General features: G+C 35.5%; 1 protein-coding gene across 1 annotated transcript; it reads left to right on the top strand.

Annotated features, from left to right (window-relative positions):
- Positions 1 to 1,429: 1,429 nt before the first annotated feature.
- On the top strand, positions 1,430 to 16,359 carry DAZL (deleted in azoospermia like). The gene is given in 13 exon segments (XM_069472018.1): positions 1,430 to 1,546; positions 1,639 to 1,740; positions 1,743 to 1,775; positions 7,351 to 7,497; positions 7,761 to 7,852; positions 8,214 to 8,265; positions 8,682 to 8,745; positions 8,837 to 8,976; positions 10,671 to 10,742; positions 11,487 to 11,537; positions 12,291 to 12,404; positions 13,441 to 13,539; positions 16,303 to 16,359. Coding segments are annotated over 13 exon segments (1,140 nt in total).
- The last annotated feature ends 2,158 nt before the right edge of the window (positions 16,360 to 18,517 follow it).

Raw genomic sequence — 18,517 nt, 5'->3', positions numbered from 1 at the left:
AAAGCCTAGAGACATTAGACTATAATTTTTTTTTTCTTTAATTCGCCATATGCCTAAGTAGACACACTTAGTTCAACGGTGCTTCAAAGGCGTTTTCGAGGCGACGCACGTTTCTGTACGTCTGTGTGGCTGCGTGAGGGCGGCGCCTGCCTGGGTACAAGGCTCCGGCACGCGCGCAACCCCTGCGCAGCCCCAGCCACGTCGCAGTCCCCCTCAAACCCCCCCACAGGGGGCGGGGGCGCTGGCACCCATTGGCTGAGGCAGCTACCACGAGCCCCACACGCAGCGCAGGAGCCACCTCCGGGAGCCCCACGGAATACGCCGCAGTCCGCCTGCGCCCTTCAGCCTCGCCGCACACCTTTCGGTGCTCGTCAGCCTCGTCGCCCTCTTTAGATTTTCCTCACTGCTCGGCCTTTGGTTCCTTTGCCTGTTCGAAGCCGGGCAGCGGCTCGAGCAGACCAACAGCCCAGGAGTGTGCCAGAAGCACAGCCTCTGCTCCTCCTCGAGCCCTGTAGGCGGGAACTGCTGGCTGCCGCCATCATGGTGAGTTGAGGGGGAGGCCTGAGGAGCGCAAGCCTGGCAGGGTTTTCGAGGGTGGGTGAAACTCGGTTTTGGGGGTGCAGCGCGAGAGATGGGGGCGGAAAGCAGGGTCTCGCGGCCTTGTCTTTCCGAGGCGCCTGCCGGCAGGGTGTGGGGAGAGGAGGCCTCGCAGCGGCGCGGCCTACAAGGCACACGGGCGCCCGTGGCGGGCGAGGAGGCGGCAGGACGCCGGGGTGCTGTGGCAGGGGCAGGCCCTGGGAATCCCGCCGCCCGCCGGCAAGTCACGTGCAAGGTCTGCGGCCTTCGCGCGGCGGCGGCCGCTTCCCGCCTCGGTTCCGACTATTGTGGCGGGTTCTCCACCCGGCCGAGGTTTGGGGTGCGGGTACCCCGCCCCCACCCCACCATCCCGCGCTTCCGCGGTGGAGACACCACGGCGGCCTCCACGAGCTGGCGGGATGGCGTCGGGCCCGCCTCAGCACCCGAACGCCGCCTGGTGAGGTCCTGCTGAGGAACTTGCTTTTGGGACTTGGAGGCCGGCGCTTCCTGAGGATAGTGGTTCTCTCCGGTCCCTGTGAGGGGTGGGGTCTGCGGGTTTGGGGGCGTCTCTTGGGTGACAGGTGCCTGTGGGGCGTGGGGCGGGACTCGCGGGGGACAAGGGCGTCCTGAACGCGCGGCCCGCGAACTGAGGGGGCTGCTCCCGCCTCCCGGCCGCTGGTCAGGTGACCTGCAGGTGGCTCCCTCGTGGGGCGGCATCAGGCACTTAAAACTCGCCTGTCGCCATCATTGCGGCACGAGGCTGGATTCGGCCGAGGTTTGGGGTGCGGGTACCCCGCCCCCACCCCGCCATAGCGCGCTTCCGCAGTGGAGACACCACGGCGGCCTCCCGGAGATGGCGTCGGGCCCGCCTGCAGCGCCCCGAACGCCACCTGGCTCGATCCTGCTGAGGAACTTGCTTTTGGGACTTGGAGGCCGGCGCTTATTCAGGAAGTGGTTCTCTCCGGTCCTTGTGAGGGGTGGGGTCTGCAGGTCTGTGGGTTTTGGGGGACCCTTGGGTGGCAGGTGCCTGTGGGGTGTGGGGCAGGATGAGCGGGGGACAAGGGCGTCCTGAACGCGGGCCGCGAGCTGAGGGGCCTGCTCCCGCCTCCCAGCCGCTGGTCAGGTGACCTGCAGGTGGCTCCCTCGTGGGGCGGCATCAGGCACTTAAAACTCGCCTGACGCCATCATTGCGACACGAGGCTGGATTCAGTAGTTGCCCTTGAGAATTTTCGAATTTTTTAACTCAGGGAACACTTTTTTCCCCTCTTAATAAACCAGGAACTTTTAACAAAATGTACATTTTGTAGATATTCTTTTGGTGTACGTTTATGTGAGTTTAAGTAAATGGATAGAGTTGGTTCACTGCTACCACAGGATACAGCTCTGAACACGTTGACCAACCTTCAAATCACAAATGTGTGTATTTTATACTGCATGTATTTATATTACCATAATGCTTAGCCTCTCCATTTTTAGAGATAAAGGGAGGAAGTTTGTATATAACTTACGTGTATTTATAAGTATTAAAAATGTATTTTGTGTAAATAACTGTTGTGTAAGAATTGTGTAACATGTCATCTCCATGCTAATAATAATCACCATGACTTAGTACAAATAATTATTTACAATAATTTTTTTCCTCCATTTTTAGAGATTAAAAGGGGGAAAATACTAACGGCTTTGTTGTTTTTTTTTTCTTAATTATAAAGTAGCATATTTAGTCTTTTGAGAATAATTACTGTAGGAAAATAGAGATCCATCTTAATCCCAACACCTGCAACCACTGTTAAATACTAATGTGTGTGTCCTTCTAAGTTATTTTTATTCATGTATTGCATATATAGATAAGTAAATTTTATTTTACAAAAATTGTACCGTGCTATAAAATTCTATTTTACAGCCTGCACCTTTCAATTAATGTAGTGGGCATTATTCCAAAGATAACTTTAATATTTCATGTTGAAAATTGTACCATTACTTTACCAAATTCCCTTATGATGAGTAACTTTTCAATATTGAAACAATGTGATAATGCATATCCTTGTGCAAGTATTGATATTTTGGGATACTTGCGCTATTCATTCCTTGAGATAAATTGTCAGCAGTGGAATTGCTGAGTGAAAGAGCTTTCTTTGCTCCTTTTGTAACAATTTCAGATTATGATACATCTTTCCAAGCTACTCCTGGCAAAGCATGTACCAGTATTTTCCCACTGATACATGGGAAAATACTCTTCTCTACACCCTTTCCAAGGAGACATGTAATTTTTTTTAATCACTAGTGAAGTTGATCACTGGTCACTAGCTTTCTAAGTTTTTATAAATTCTTTTTTTATAAATTCTTAGTCCACCTTCCTACTTTTACATTTTTCTTTTTCTTATTGATTCATAAAAACTCTGTGTTAATATTAGAGTTTGTCATGTATAGTGGGAAAAAATTATAGCGGTGATAAGGATGTATCCTTATCTTATTTCTAATTTTGATGGAAGTGACTCTGGTACTTCACTTTAAGCTTGATGATAGCTGGGAATTAGATTAATAGAAAGTAAGATTCGTCTATTTCTGTTTCATTTGAGTTTTCTAAAAATTAAAAAATGAATGTCATATTTTATCAAATGCCTTTTCAATGATTAATTAAAGTAACATATCATATGAAAGAACCATCCTTGCACTTCCAATATAAACTGTACTTAATTATGGTATATTCTTTATATACTACTGTAATTTTGCATCTTTGTTGAGGGCAGGGTTGGACCATCTTGAGGCTTTGTTATTTAGATGAGTTAGCTTTTTAAAATGCATTGAGAAATGCTCTTTTTTCTCTGAGAATTTTCTTAAGAAAAATGTTTGAATTTTTATTTCCCTCCTTCTTCCTCTTCTACCAGTGTGTGCATGTGCTTCTCTCTGTGTGTGTGTCTTTCTCTCTCTCTCTCTCTCTCTCACACACACACACACACACACACTTGTTGCTTTACAGGTTGAAGAAACTTCCAGCAAAACGGAGCCAGGCATTATTGAGTGTTCTTTTTCTTAAGATTGTTTTATAAAAATTTATATTTCTGTAGAAAGTTGGCCATTTCATCAAGATTTCCACATTTATTCCCTTAGAGTTTATACGTGGCATTCTTTTATAATCTAGTCATAATTGATTTCCATATTTAATGTATGCTTTTGCTTTCTTGCTTAGCTTTGCCAGGATTGTTTGTTTATTGCTTGGATTTCACCCCCACCCCCTTTAAGAATCTACTCTTGGATTTGCTTGAAGTTTTTATTCTGATTTTTATTTCTTATTTTCTTAATTTTAGCTTTTTTCTTTATTAGCTCCTCTCTATTGCAGTGTCTATAACTTTCATGACTACAAATTAGAGGCTTTTTCCTGGTTAATTTACAGAGATCTCAGTTTGCTTACATGTAGACAGAGTAATTGAATCAAATAATGTTAAAGGTGCTGACATCTCAGAAGCTTTATAACAATACATTTTATTCAGCTTTTAGTTATATTGGTCACTTGGTTATCCAAATATAACAGGGAATTTGTTACTGTAAATAGCAGTGATGATAATTGTGTATATGATCGTCTCTAAGCTCACCCGTATTTACTGTTCCAACATTTCTCATTTCAAAACTCATTTGAAGGTGTAATTAAGAAAAGTAGTTGCTTCTTACATATAATGCAATTTACTTTTAATATGCTATTGATGGTTAAGATTATACTTCAAACTTTTGCTTATCCTAAGCATTCATTTGTATTTTCGGTCATAGTTTAAAGTAACCGGAAGGTAGTCTGTTGATGGTGGGTGTTTTATCTATAAATTACAATTATATATAGACACATACGCAGTAGTTTAACAATCCCTGCTAATCAGATCTTAAATAGAAATACTTTGCTTACTTTGTTAGCTTTGAGTGCCACCTGGTGGCTAAGGGTTAGGGTATGATGGTGTCTGCCTTAATTTAAGACATTATTACACTATTAAAATGATTTGATGAATTTTATATTTGCTGTCCCAATTAAGTATGTAGAATCCAAGCCAACACCAGACTTCCTGTAATACCTGATGTCTTCTTTCCTCTTTACAAAATTACTGTTGTTGTCTCAAGTATCCATTTTACTTCTGTAAATAGAATATGGGAATTAGAGGAGACATCAGAGACCTTTTCCAACCACTCATTTTTCAAGCAAGGAAACTGAGGTCCTGAAAAGATTTACTTTACTAAACAATTAAAGTTCTTCCCAAACAATAATTTTTCTCTTCAATTCTGATGGCACCTTCACAGGTTTCTCAACAACATCCGTATTCAAATTTGGGGTTAAACAATTCTTTGTTGGGGTAGGCTATCCTTTGCATTGTAGGATGTTTAATGGTATCCCTGACCAGGTGCTGTAAGTACACCTCAGTTATGGCAACCAAAAATGTCTCTAGGCATTATCAAACGCCTCTGGGGCTCAAAATCTTCCCTGGTTGAGAATCAGTGCATTATCATAACCCTTTCTAAACTGGCACAGTTTTCTGGCCAGATGTTAAACGTCTAAATTAAAATTCATCCATACATTATGGCATAGAGACAGACAATACTATAAATAGTTTATTTATCAAATTAACATATCCAAAGTTCATCTACAAATGAAGAGGGAATTGAAAAGGAGAACATAAAGTCTGTAAGAATTTCAGAACCATTGTTTTATTTTGTTTTGGATATTTAAATGAGCTAATTGAGAACGAATTGGTAAATTGTCTGTAGGGAGGGGAAACCTATTCAAGTTTTCAGTAGTTCAAGATACGTAGCTTGTGTAATATTTTACCATATAGAAAAAACTAAAATAAGACATTTAAAAAAGGAAAAACTTTAGAAATATTTTTTATTCTCTTCCACTTCATGTCATGAAATACCACTATACCACAGTTAAAGAATTAGGAAGTATTCAAATAGAAACCCAAAATAGCAAGTATAAGCACAAACGAATAGAGAAAAGCAAAAAACTCAACATTGGTGATTTGACAATTTAGATTTCATCTCTAATTAGTACAGCAATTTGTAGAATCTTAAATTTATCAGTAACTTCTAGCATCTAATTAACAAAGTAAGAACTTTACTTTCTCATTGTTATAAATTTCTATAAAATAATGCTTACCTTTTTAAAAAGATAGGTCAATTGGTTTCTTTTGACGTTGTTTCTAGTTTCTTTCTTTTTTTTTCTCTCTTTGGCAAATTGAATTTATCCAGAACTGAACATTAATAACAATTCCGATATATCTACAAAAACAAGAGGAAAATGTAAAGTAGTAAAAAAAGATTAAGTAAAAATTTCAATTTTGATAATTTATTAATTTTCGAGGAAATTACTGATTTCAATTCATTTTCAATTTTATCTGCCTAGTGTTTTGGTTTCTTTCATAAGCAGGTGTACATGTGCAATAGCTTTCTGGCTCTCTTACAGCCTTTTGTATATACTTCTTATAATCAATAGGCACTTCATAAATGAGTTTCAAATGAGTGATGTATCATAAAGTAACTTCCTAAAGTTCCAGTTAGTTGTTAATTAATAAAGTTTCAAAATCGGCTAAAATGATAAAACCAGAAAAGACACTTTTTAAAAAATTTACTGAAAATAAATTCAAATAACAGGACACTAACTTATATTAGCATACCACTTTACACTTTACACAATGAATTCACAGATGTTATCTCATTTCATTTTCAAAGCAGTTTTCCCAGAGATACACAGCTGGCAAGTAAGTGGCTTATAACCTAGTAAGGGACATGAACCTAGATCTCCTGACTAAATCAATTTCACTATGCTATACTGTTTCACTATACTATACTGTCTCTCCAATATATGTAATGATGTGTAAATTTCACTTTAGAAATAATTTTACACTAACCTTAAAGTCTACTGCAAGAAGACTAAAGACAGAGTTCTGATAAGAATCCAGAAAAATAATGAGTTATATATGTGGGTTTCTTTATCTGAACATAAAGATGATATCATTTATGTCTATCAGCCCACTGTGAAAATTAGAATTATCAGTGGGACTGATTTGGTGTTATTCAAGAAGAAAAATGTTATTTCAAAAAATACTTTGAACATCCTAGCATTAGGGAAGAGAATTATAACCCCTTTTTTAGCAGAAGCTGTGATATGTGAGCAAATAATGTTTTTATTATCCATTTCCAAAGTAAAGCAGGCATACTAACACAGGGATCGTTAAAATTATACAATTGGTGTTAATTTTGGTGAATAGAAAGGCGAAGTAAGATAAATTGGTTTAAAACTTTGATGCTTGTTTTCTTTTTGACACAGCTTTTTTGGTTTACGTTTATTTTTTTTAAAGATTTACCATGCTTTTTATTCATGTATTGAGTAAAATGGAAAGTTGTTTATCAGTATAGAACAGGATGATTTTAATAACCTTAGGTTTTCCAAATCTGAACTTTCGAATGTTTTTTTCTTTTTACCAATTCACATAGTATTTTCAGAAAATATAAAATCCATATTCTTCCACAGCATTGTATAAGAAATGGTAATGAGCAGCACTGGATTTAAGAAAGTAGTATATATATATACAGAATATATCCTTTTGTTAAAATTTCATGCTGGTGTACTCTGATTACTTTAAATCCTGAGCCTGAACTCTAAGCTATATTGGTAACTAATTTACAATGAAAGTAATTTATATAAAATATTTATACTTTAAGTACAAAATTACATTTCACCTGGTGTATAGTTTTTGCCAGTATATCTAGTTACAATGTCTGTTTTCCAAATTACAGTCTGCTGCAAGTGCTGAGACTCCAAACTCAACCATCTCCAGAGAGGCTAGCACCCAGTCCTCATCAGCTACAACCAACCAAGGCTATGTTTTACCAGAAGGCAGAATCATGCCAAACACCGTTTTTGTTGGTGGAATTGATGTTAGGGTATTGTATCGAATCTCATTTGTACCTTAAAATACGTTGTGAATAATGGGATTTGGGACCTGTTACAAGCGTAAGGTTTTTTGCACTTCATGCAAGTTTGGAATTGGTTTTATGTTTAACCCATAGGTACTAAATATATTTTTAACAAAGAGCTACAGGGATACTTGGGGGGAAAACTTCCACATCATGAAACCTCCTTTATAGTAGATTTGAAAATTCTGAGTGTTGATTTTTCACTCTTGAAGTTCAATTCTTTTCCATAGATGGATGAAACCGAAATTAGAAGTTTCTTTGCTAGATATGGTTCAGTAAAAGAAGTGAAGATAATCACAGACCGAACTGGTGTGTCCAAAGGGTAAGTAAAGTATTTTTATTATAAATTATGAAAAATATCTTAACTCTGGCATCTGTAGAGTATCAGAGAGGAAGACTTGAAAACTGATGCTTATATAAATGAAATTTGTTGCTTTGTTAATTTCTTACATGTAGAGGATAAAAGTTTGTTGCCAGATCTTTTATTTAATAATTTTCCTAATGTTTGTTTTTATATTTTTCTTGGTTTTATTTCACACAAGTAAATTAATCAGTTTTGTCAAAGAATTGTTTTCTTCACAGTATCTTAAATTATATTCTGGGTATTATTTCATAGAATACTAGAAGTTCTAAAGCATGTACTATATGGTGATGATTTTTACTTCATTTATCTGCTTTTCTAGCTATGGATTTGTTTCATTTTATAATGACGTGGATGTGCAGAAGATAGTAGAAGTAAGTAATCTTATGGAAAAAATCTCTATTATTGTAATGTTCAGTGTCAAGTAATGTAGTCAGTCTTGTGTAAAATTTGGAGAAAGATATACTTCCCATTTAGAATCCCAACTTAAGAGTAATCTTACATAACTTGCCAGAACCTTTTTATTTTTTACTGGAGCACCTACCTTCATGAACTAGAGATATGAAGGATTGGAGACCCAGTGATGAAAAGTTTTTGATTAAATTTCACTTGATACCTCTTGATACTTTGATTAAAGTACCTTATCTTTGTGGTGACAAATTTTGGTTTGTACTTATCACTGGTTTTTATGATAAAGTAGGAACTTTAGAGGACTTGAGGTGTTGATACTCAAGTCTTAGAAGTAAAGACTTGAAAATTAATTCTAGTTTTGTTACTGTTTTGTTTTCAGTCACAGATAAATTTCCATGGTAAAAAGCTGAAACTGGGCCCTGCAATCAGGAAACAAAATTTATGTGAGTAAAAAAAGAAAATGTTCTTGTTAACATTCAAAGAACGTTCAAAGAACTGAAAGTGGGTTTTGTTTTCTTCTTATTTTTTAAAAAGGTGCTTATCATGTGCAGCCACGTCCTTTGGTTTTTAATCCTCCTCCTCCACCACAGTTTCAGAGTGTCTGGAGTAATCCAAACACTGAAACTTACATGCAGCCTCCAACCATGATGAATCCTATAACTCAGTACGTTCAGGTAAGAATTGCCTACATACCTGTTCTCTCCTTTATTACAATCATGTACCCTCTGGGAAATTATATCCACAATTTCCATGATAAGTGGTAACACAGTTCCTGTTTGAATACTTTGAGTGATGGGAAATCTGTTACTTTTTTTTTTTTTTTTTTGAGACAGAGTCTCACTCTGTTGCCCGGGTTAGAGTGAGTGCCATGGCGTCAGCCTAGCTCATAGCAACCTCAAACTCCTGGGCTCAAGCAATCCTACTGCCTCAGCCTCCCAAGTAGCTGGGACTACAGGCATGTGCCACCATGCTCGGCTAATTTTTTCTATATATATATTTTAGTTGGCCAGATAATTTTTTTCTATTTTTAGTAGAGACGGGGTCTTGCTCTTGGTCAGGCTGGTCTCGAACTCCTGACCTCGAGGGATCCACCCGCCTCGGCCTCCCAGAGTGCTAGGATTACAGGCGTGAGCCACCGCGCCCGGCCGGAAATCTGTTACTTTTGTTAAAAATCTCTCATTCTTAGTGTTCTTCCCTTTACAAGCTAAAAATTTGTTTCTAGGTAGTATGTAAGCCTTTATCTTAGAACTGACGTCTGTAGCCACATAGAATAAGTCTCTTCCCTTTTTCCCCCGTATAATAACTCCTTAAGTATTTGAAAGCACTTTCCTCATGTGTCTGCCTAGTTTATTTTTCTCTAAGATTAGCATTATGTTTAGCTATTCTTTATTTGCAGTGATTTCTAGTTCCTTCCTCGTGTAGATAGATTGCTGACTTCTGAATATATTCTGGTGCTGGAATGGATAGATTTCTGATGTATTTTACTATATCTATAAACTCTATGAGTTTCTGTCATTTAATTTGTTTTATCCTGGTTACTTTAATATTTAAAGTAGGATTTGACATATTTACTATCTCCTGTTGATGATAAATAACATTTATTTTCTTTAGTTCATTTTACTTTTTTCAGTTCAAAAGACATTTTCTTTGCTGGAAAGGAAACAAAATAATAGTGAAGTAGTTCTGCAGTCTCATTTGTTTACATTTTCCATTTACCTGAAATGTAGAGTATGTCTTTTCTTACTTTTCTTGCTCTAAACATGGCTAGAAAAAAAAGCCCTATTTGTTTCTAACATTTACTGTGAGCTATTACTTAATCTGGTGTATTCATGTATGTTACCACTTAAACGTTTTCAACCAATAAATATTTATTGAAACATGTAAGTTGTACTGTCTCCCAGTTTGGGATTATATGCTGCCCTTAATTTTTAGAAATGAAATACAGAAAAAGCCATAAAGTCTGTAGGAGGACTACACATTACTCCATAATATTTAAAAGTATTTTTACAAAGAAATAGTAGATGTATTAATTTAACTTATGTGGAAATCTATCTTAATAGAGCCTTATCACCAGTATAAGAAAGAACTTCTGGGTGGAGATAAATATACAAATAAGGTAAACCTAGGCTGGTGAAGTCACTTCCCTCATCATTTATCCCTTCCTCTTCTCCACCCAAAAGGCTGTTGTTCGACAGAGAATATTTTTTTCTTCATAAAGTTAGTCATTCATGTAAATCTTACATTGTTGTATACAGAAAAATAAGATTTTTTAAATTTTCATTTTTTATATTGGGAATTAATAGTCCTTCTTTCTAATTAAAAAAAATTTACCTTGTTAACCCATTCTTTCTGTAAACTTTATTTTCAGGCATATCCTCCTTATCCAAGTTCACCAGTTCAGGTCATCACTGGATATCAGCTGCCTGTTTATAATTATCAGGTAATTTAACAGGAAACAAAGTGATTTATTGTGGAATATTATTGAGGCCTTAATTAATTTATATAAATTTCCCAAATAGCTTGTCATTTAGAATAGTGAAGAGTGCCTAAAATTTAAGAAAAAATTTGGAATTAGTCTAGAATTAAGGTCTATATATTATTTTAAAATAGTTAAGTAAAATTTTTACAAGAATATACTTTAAAGGCAAGAACTTTTCTATAGAACTGTTTTGTAAGATTTGGTGTCCCCTTCTATATTTCAACATGTATTCTTCCATCTTTGCTATCAAATAGCTGAAACATCCAGGCTGACTTCTATACATTTTTGTAGGGGGATAGGTTGAAATAAAATTATTACTCAATTCTTAGAGCACAGAACTCTAATTTTATTTGACAATGTTTATTTTAGCTGGCTACTATAAGGTAGTAGTTCTATGAATTTCCTTTCATAGATATGACTGTATCTATGACCCATGACCATATCTGTGGTAATAAATTCAAATAATTACTATTATTTTAGTTTTCTTGAATGCCAACTCCAGAAAATTGAGAAAAAGGTTTATATATGGAAGTAACAAGAACTTCAAGTATTAGAAACATAAAATATTTCTTCCATTTCATTTCTTGTATTATAATAAAAGGAGCTGGCATGATAAATATTTCAACGTTGTCTTTCTCATATGTTTGTGAAAATATGTAGGAATATTTGAATAATCCGTTTCCTTTTTTTTTTTTTTTTTTTAAGATGCCACCACAGTGGCCTGCTGGAGAACAACGGAGCTACGTTATACCTCCGGTAAAGAGAATTAGCCAAACATTTACTTCCTATTCTTTATTTGAAATTATTTTCCATTTAACTGTTATATATTTCTTGACCTTTTGCCATGTAATATATGCCTGGAAATATTCTTAAATTTCCCTTTATATTATGTATTATGTTCTGTTAATTTCGTATTAATTCAATTATAAACTCCATGGGAGAAACTGTGCTTTTTGTTTCTCAAGTTTATGTATGCTGAAGCAATGGCTGTTCTGCATACAATACAATATATAATCCAAGAAAGGTAGTATTAATATGGAGTTAGAATTAGCATTGAATCTGCCTTTGGCTTTGCTACCCATAGAAATCTGTTGAAGAGAAACAAATGTTTTGATGTTAATACTGTTAAATAAGAAAAGGAATAAAAAGAGAGTGTTACCTCTGAAACACCCAAGCTTTTGTTACCTTCTGTCTTTCAATAGGATTGGATATTTGAAGGGTATAAGAATTCAAATTTCAAGGCACTCTCTTACTACTTATAAGAGTTTCTTTTTCTTAGAGTCCTTCTAATTCTGATTTGGTTAAAGCTTAGAAGACATTTTATAATAAAAGGCTGCCTTACTGCATTTCAACTATTGAGTTTAAAACAAAGTTTCTGAAATGATGTAATTGAATTTCAACACAACCTGCATTAAAATTTTCAGTGTCAGCTCACCATTTTGAAAAATAAATGGCTTTTAAATGTATCTGAGTATCTCTCTGTTTACACTTTTATTATTTTAAATGTAGGCTTATACAACTGTTAACTACCACTGTAATGAAGTTGATCCAGGAGCTGAAGTTTTACCAAATGAATGCTCAGTGCATGAAGCTACTCCATCCTCTGGAAATGGCCCACAAAAGGCAAACATCTAATTTTGTTTATTGATATTTATATTTCATATTTATTTTTTCAAATTTTAATGGTTCTTTAAGAAGCAAGAATCTTTGCCCAAATTTAAAGATGGAAACCATAAATTATAGAGCTTAATTGACTAATACTCAGCATTTAATGTGAAGGTTGGTGAAATTTCAGACACCCCTAAACTTTCAGTGTGTACATGCAGTTTCTGATTCAGCAGTCCTTTCCTCTCTTCCAGTTTCATTGTTTTTTAACCATACTTTAATAAGTACTGTATTAATGTGATTTGGCAGAATGCAATGGTCAGCTTTCCTCAAGAATTCTAATTCTCAAAAGAGGGATTTATATGAATTATATCTACCTTTTCTTTTACATTTTCTTAAACATTTAGCTAAATAGTAAAACACACTTATGATATTCTAACATTAAAAATAGCAGCAGCTTTCAAAAGTGGAGTCAGTAGTAATTATTCAAATACTAAAATAGGGTTTGTTTTTTAATCATTAGAACAGATTCCTACAATACTCTCACTCTTGAATTTGCATATGTTTTTGCTGAATGGGTGGGAGCGTGGAAATAGTGGATGTGCTGGGAGAATATATGTAATAGTGAAAGATTCTCATTAGAGTGTGTAAAACTCCATCCATGTGTTTCTCCGTGGAAAAAAATGTTGAGAACTCCTGAACTATAATGGTGAAAAAAAATCTCAGATTTGATACTTGATTTTAAAATTTGAAAAAAATATTAAAACAACTTACAGTTTAATTATCAGGTTTTGTCCTGCGTATTTTTTCTTAAAACATTGGCATTCACTTAGGATTTTAATAAATTCAGCTTTTTAGTGTCTTATCACTAAGGTTTTAAAATAGTTCTTTGTCAGGAAACCAACATGCTAAGTGACGTGGTAAGAATTATGAATCCCATAAGAATTCTTTAGTAATAAGCAAATAAGTTCATTAAACTGTCCGAAAAAAAGTGTATTAACAGTAAGTAAAAGGAGGAATCATCTTTAGATTACTGAAAACTTCTGTGTTTCAGAAATCTGTGGACCGAAGCATACAGACAGTGGTATCTTGTCTATTTAATCCAGAGAACAGACTGAGAAACTCTCTTGTTACTCAGGATGACTACTTCAAGGTATGAAAGGAATAATACACAGGATAAAAAGCACATTTGTTAGCTTTGAAGTATTTTTTTCCTATGAACTATATATTTTTAAATTACTTAGAGCATTTAAACTGTTGGCATTTCACTGTAAGCCAGTAAACCACTGTGAATGGGTATGTATTTTAGTATGCTCAAACCCTGATATGGTGTGGCAGAAGTTTATAATTGAAAGGTTCATTCGAGAAGACAGTTGAAAGAGAATACTGGTTTGACCAACTGGTAAAAGAAAATTTTTGGTATAGAAAGCAGAACTTAATACATGTATATTGGGCTAAAGGGAAGAAAAGAAGTTACTCAGATGATATACCTGAACAATGTGGAGGGAGAAGGGGTCAAATGAAGCAGTAAAAAGAGTTGAGTAGAAATAAATGGAGGTTGATTCACAGTTGATAAAGCAGAAGAGAATGTGGGTGTATGAATTTTAAAGATACCTGTTTTCTGATCCTTCCTCTGTCCTCCTTGGACATATAAAAGCTCCTAAAATGAGGAGGCACAGAATTAAAAGTCTCTAGGGTGTTTTTAGTTTTGAGTCTGTGAATGTTAAAATTAGTCAGTCCAATGGAAGAGGAATGTTATGGTTACTAAAAGGGAAGTATTGGTTTGTGTTTTTTAATAATAGGTTTATTGAGATACCATACAATTTGCCCATTTAAAGTGTGCAATTCAATGGTTTTTAGTATACTCAGAGTTTTGCAACCATGACCACTATTTTAGAATATTTTAATCACACCCCAAATAACCCCCCACTACCAATTAGCATTCACTCCCCATTTTCCCCCAATCACTCTAGCCCTGGGCAACCACTAATTTATTTCTTTCTCTAATAATTTTCCTATTCTGGACATTTCATAGCAATAAAATCATACAATATGTGGCCTTTTGTGACTGACTTCTTTCACTTGGCTTAATGTTTTCAAGGTTCATCAATGTTATAGCATGTATTGGTACTTCATTTCCTTTTCTTTATGGATAATACCACATTTTGTTTATCCACTCATCAATTGAAAGATGTTTGGGTTGTTTCTACTTTTTAGGTATTACAAATAATGCTGTGAACATTCATGTACAGGTTATTGTGTGGACACATGTTTTTTTTCTCTTGAGTGTATACCTAGGAATGGAATTGCTGAGTTGTATGGTAACTATATGTAACCTTTTATGGAACTGCCCGAATTTGTCCAAAATGGCTGCACCATTTTTTATATTCAAAGGGAAATTTTTAACCATCACTTTGTGTCTTAAAACAGAGAAAGAATAGCTTTCTTTCATTGATGAATGGAAATAGGGTGAAGCTTAAAGCCTTTATAAAGTGTATACTAAGGACTTCCTGTAATGCAGAAGGGTAGACCCCTCGCAGGATTAAGTTCTTACTATGTTTGTAGCAGGGAGTAAACATATTTATTTAAAGTTGACATTTGTTCTCTTGTTGCTTCATTCTACATAGTATAATTTAGAAAGGAAAGAACTGGGGTTGCATGACAACCTACCTTGTCCAAAGTTCTGAAGGTTAAATAGGTAGTACTTAAACGATGTGTTTGCAAAACAGAAAATAGACTTTAAACTTGATTTTCACCTGATACTAGACAAAAGCCTGACTTTGAAATTCCAAAGTTTTCTGCCCCTCTGGGGTAGGAGTTAGAAGTTGGCATCCTGTAGTTGTCTGGCATCTAGACCCATCTTGATTGGCTGTATGTTATTTTGATTGAATTCGAATGCATTTACTTTTGCCATGGCAAATTCTATTTTTTGTTGTCTTAATTCTAGCCCCTTTATGTTCTTGTTTCTTACCTGACCGGTGAAGATATGTGAGTTTCTGACCACTTTTCTAGGGTTTAACCCAGATGGGATATTATCCTGCTGACAGATTACATAACTTACAGAAGTCACTCTTCTTTATATGACAGCTGAATTTAATACCTAGGAAAGGGGCATAGTTAGGCTAACTGAAGAGAAGAAAATACTGTTACCGTTATTACTGGTTTACTCTGTCCCATTCCTTTTTGAAAGGCCTCACTTCCTTCTGTCTGCATATATGTAGGCAACATAGAGTGAAAAGAAAATTTTGCATATATTTAAATTTTTTCTCTTCATTTTCTAAAGAGTGATGTCTCTTCACACGTTAAGGATATGCCTTTAAATAGCTGAAACTTGTATCTTTTAACCTAAAAACAGTATTTCAAATGGGAGTGCTGTTCTCAAGCTATGATTTCTGTCAGATGCAATTCAGTTGTTAAAAACAATACTTCTTAAAATTATGTACCTTTTCCACCAGCTGTCTTTGGGACATCACTGCCAAATCATTAAGAACAACATGCAATGATACTGATTCTAAGTCCTCTATTTCTGAATTTGCTGGGATTTCTTTTTTAACTAAAGTGTTTAGTAAAACTAACCATCTTGGAATATTTGTTATCCCAAAGTTCAAGAATGCTTCCCAAAATTAGCTGGACATGCTGGCATGCCTGTGTCCCAGCTACTTGGGAGGCTGAGGCAGAAGGATCACTTAAACCCAGGAGTTTGAGGTTCCAGCGAGCTATGATCATGCCACTGCACTCTAGCCTGGGTAACAGATCAAGACCCTGTCTCAAAAAAAAAAAAATTACCTTTTCTTTCTCATTATTTATAATATTTAAACCAAAAATAAATGCTTTAAAGTTTTTGCAAGTCTTCTTTAGGTCATAATGGTAACAAGAAATTTTCAGTGAAGTAAAGTACTGTTTCTATCTTTTCTAGGATAAAAGAGTGCATCACTTTAGAAGAAGTCGGGCAGCAGTGCTTAAATCTGTTTGATCCTCTCTGCAACTTTCTAGTCTCATGGGAAGTTGCTGGTTTTGAATATTAAAAAGAAGCTGATAGTTTTTCACTATTATAGAAATAGAAATTTAATTCTGAATTTTGATAAATCACACTCAGGCTTTATGTTGCATTATTAGATTGTCTAGTTTTATCTTACATTGAAACTGTTCTTCATTAGATGTTTATTTAGAAACTGGTTCTGTGTTAAATATATAGTTGAAAGTAAAATAATTGAGACTGAAAAGAATAACTTTAAAATTTATCTGCGAGGATTTTTTAAAATTGAAATTGGCATTTTTAAGAGTTTAAAAGCAAATACTGATTTTCAAAAAATTGTTTTAAAAAACCTATTTTGAAAGGTCAGAATTTTGATAGTTTGAATACAAGCATTTCACTTCTCCAACAAGTACCTATGAACAGTGCAGTATCTATAATATTGTTCTTTGCATTTACGATTTGTCTAAAATTTACCACAAAAGCAGAATTTTTAAAACTGCATTTTTAATCAGTGGAATTCAACATATAGTTAGCTTTATTGAAGTCTTCCTTGTCTAAACCCAGTAAAACATATTCTAAGCAAACAGTCCAATCAGTGGGTCTTAATGTTTATTCCTTTATCTAGAATCCACACATATGTATCCTATTTGATTGAGATGGTAATTAGGATAAATAAAATTCTGGGCCTAATTTTTTAAAAGAATCCAAGACAAACTAAACTTTTCTAGGTACATAATCTTCTCAGTGAGTTACCATTCTCCTTTTTATAAAAATGTTTTTTCCTTGAAATGTTAAACTCAATGGCTGTGTCTTAAATTGTGCAAAATGTTGGTATTAAAGAATGCTGAAGCTTTTTTATGTTACTTAAGGGTTAATCAGAGTATCTGAAAGGAATTGTTTTTGTAAAAACATTGAAATATTAGTTATTGGTTATAAATTCCTTTTTTGCCTATTTCATTTCCTTTTGTAAAATCAAACATGTCCAGGAGTCAAGGTAGGTAGTTTTGGCGCATTTAAACCACAAAAGTTGTTTAATAAGTGTACCCCAAGAATATGCTAGAGTCAGAGATGACAATATTTTTTAATTAGCTGGTCTCCTCATTGTACGTTGTGACAAACAACTGGAGCACCAGAGCAGAGCCCCTTTTCTGTACCTAAAGTCTTGCTTTTCCAGTCTGTATTACCATTGTTCCAGGAGATTTGCTGCTAGAACTGGTAATATAAAAAAAAAGGGAAATAGCCATATGAGCAGTCAAAGGGCCAAGCCTTGGGAAGGTAGCAATGGGATAATACCTTTCAAAGGGAAACAGTCATATCAGTGTCATTTTATCTGCCATGGATGTGAGTTTAAAGTGGCTTCCTGGCCTTTTCTTCCATTGGCCCCTTCCCTAAAACATGGAAACTCTATTTATCCCTACCTAAAGTAGGAAACATGGAACATATTACTAGTGCCCATTTTGGTCTGTAATTCCTAATAATTTTCATTCTGAATCTGAAGGGAGGAGTCTTTTAAGGATCCCCACCAGGGCTTTATTACACCTCAGAATTTGAAAGTACCCTGAAATTTGTCCTTTTAAAAAATTCTCTCTAATTTTTGGTGCTATAACATTCTTCCATGTATCATTCTATGATTAAATCTCCGGCTTACTATAAATGATACCTAAATTCTAAAGAGCCAATTCTGATTATCCTAAGATGACCTTAAGGAAAAGTAAAAGAATAAACTTTTGTCTGCTGTTTTGTTGGAGTGAAGTATTTAAAATAGTAAGGTAGAAAGAAGAGACAAAGTCCTGAACCTTTCAAAATGGAAAATTAATTTTAAACTTAAAAATATAAAAATAAGTTCTTATTAGCTATTACTGATACTGTCTTTGCATTAATGAATAAATAGAAATAAAGGAACTTCTTTTTTTCAAAAGTGTTTTTGACCTACTTATGTCATTATCTAAATGGAGAGTTGGGTGTGAAGTGTGTGACAAGGTATAGATTGTTGTAATTCAAAAGTATAAATATTGTTCAATTTACTAATCTGGTAGAGTTAGTTTATAAAAGCAAATTTGGTACATTGTATTTTTGTTGCTTTCTCCTATGAAATTAAGAGGTGAGTTTTGATGAGAGAATAATCTCTCCTGTGTTGAGTTGGAAATGGTTAATA

Source organism: Eulemur rufifrons, chromosome 7, assembly GCF_041146395.1.
Source record: "Eulemur rufifrons isolate Redbay chromosome 7, OSU_ERuf_1, whole genome shotgun sequence".
Lineage (NCBI taxonomy): Eukaryota > Metazoa > Chordata > Mammalia > Primates > Lemuridae > Eulemur > Eulemur rufifrons.
This window is presented reverse-complemented; position numbering and strand designations above follow the sequence as displayed.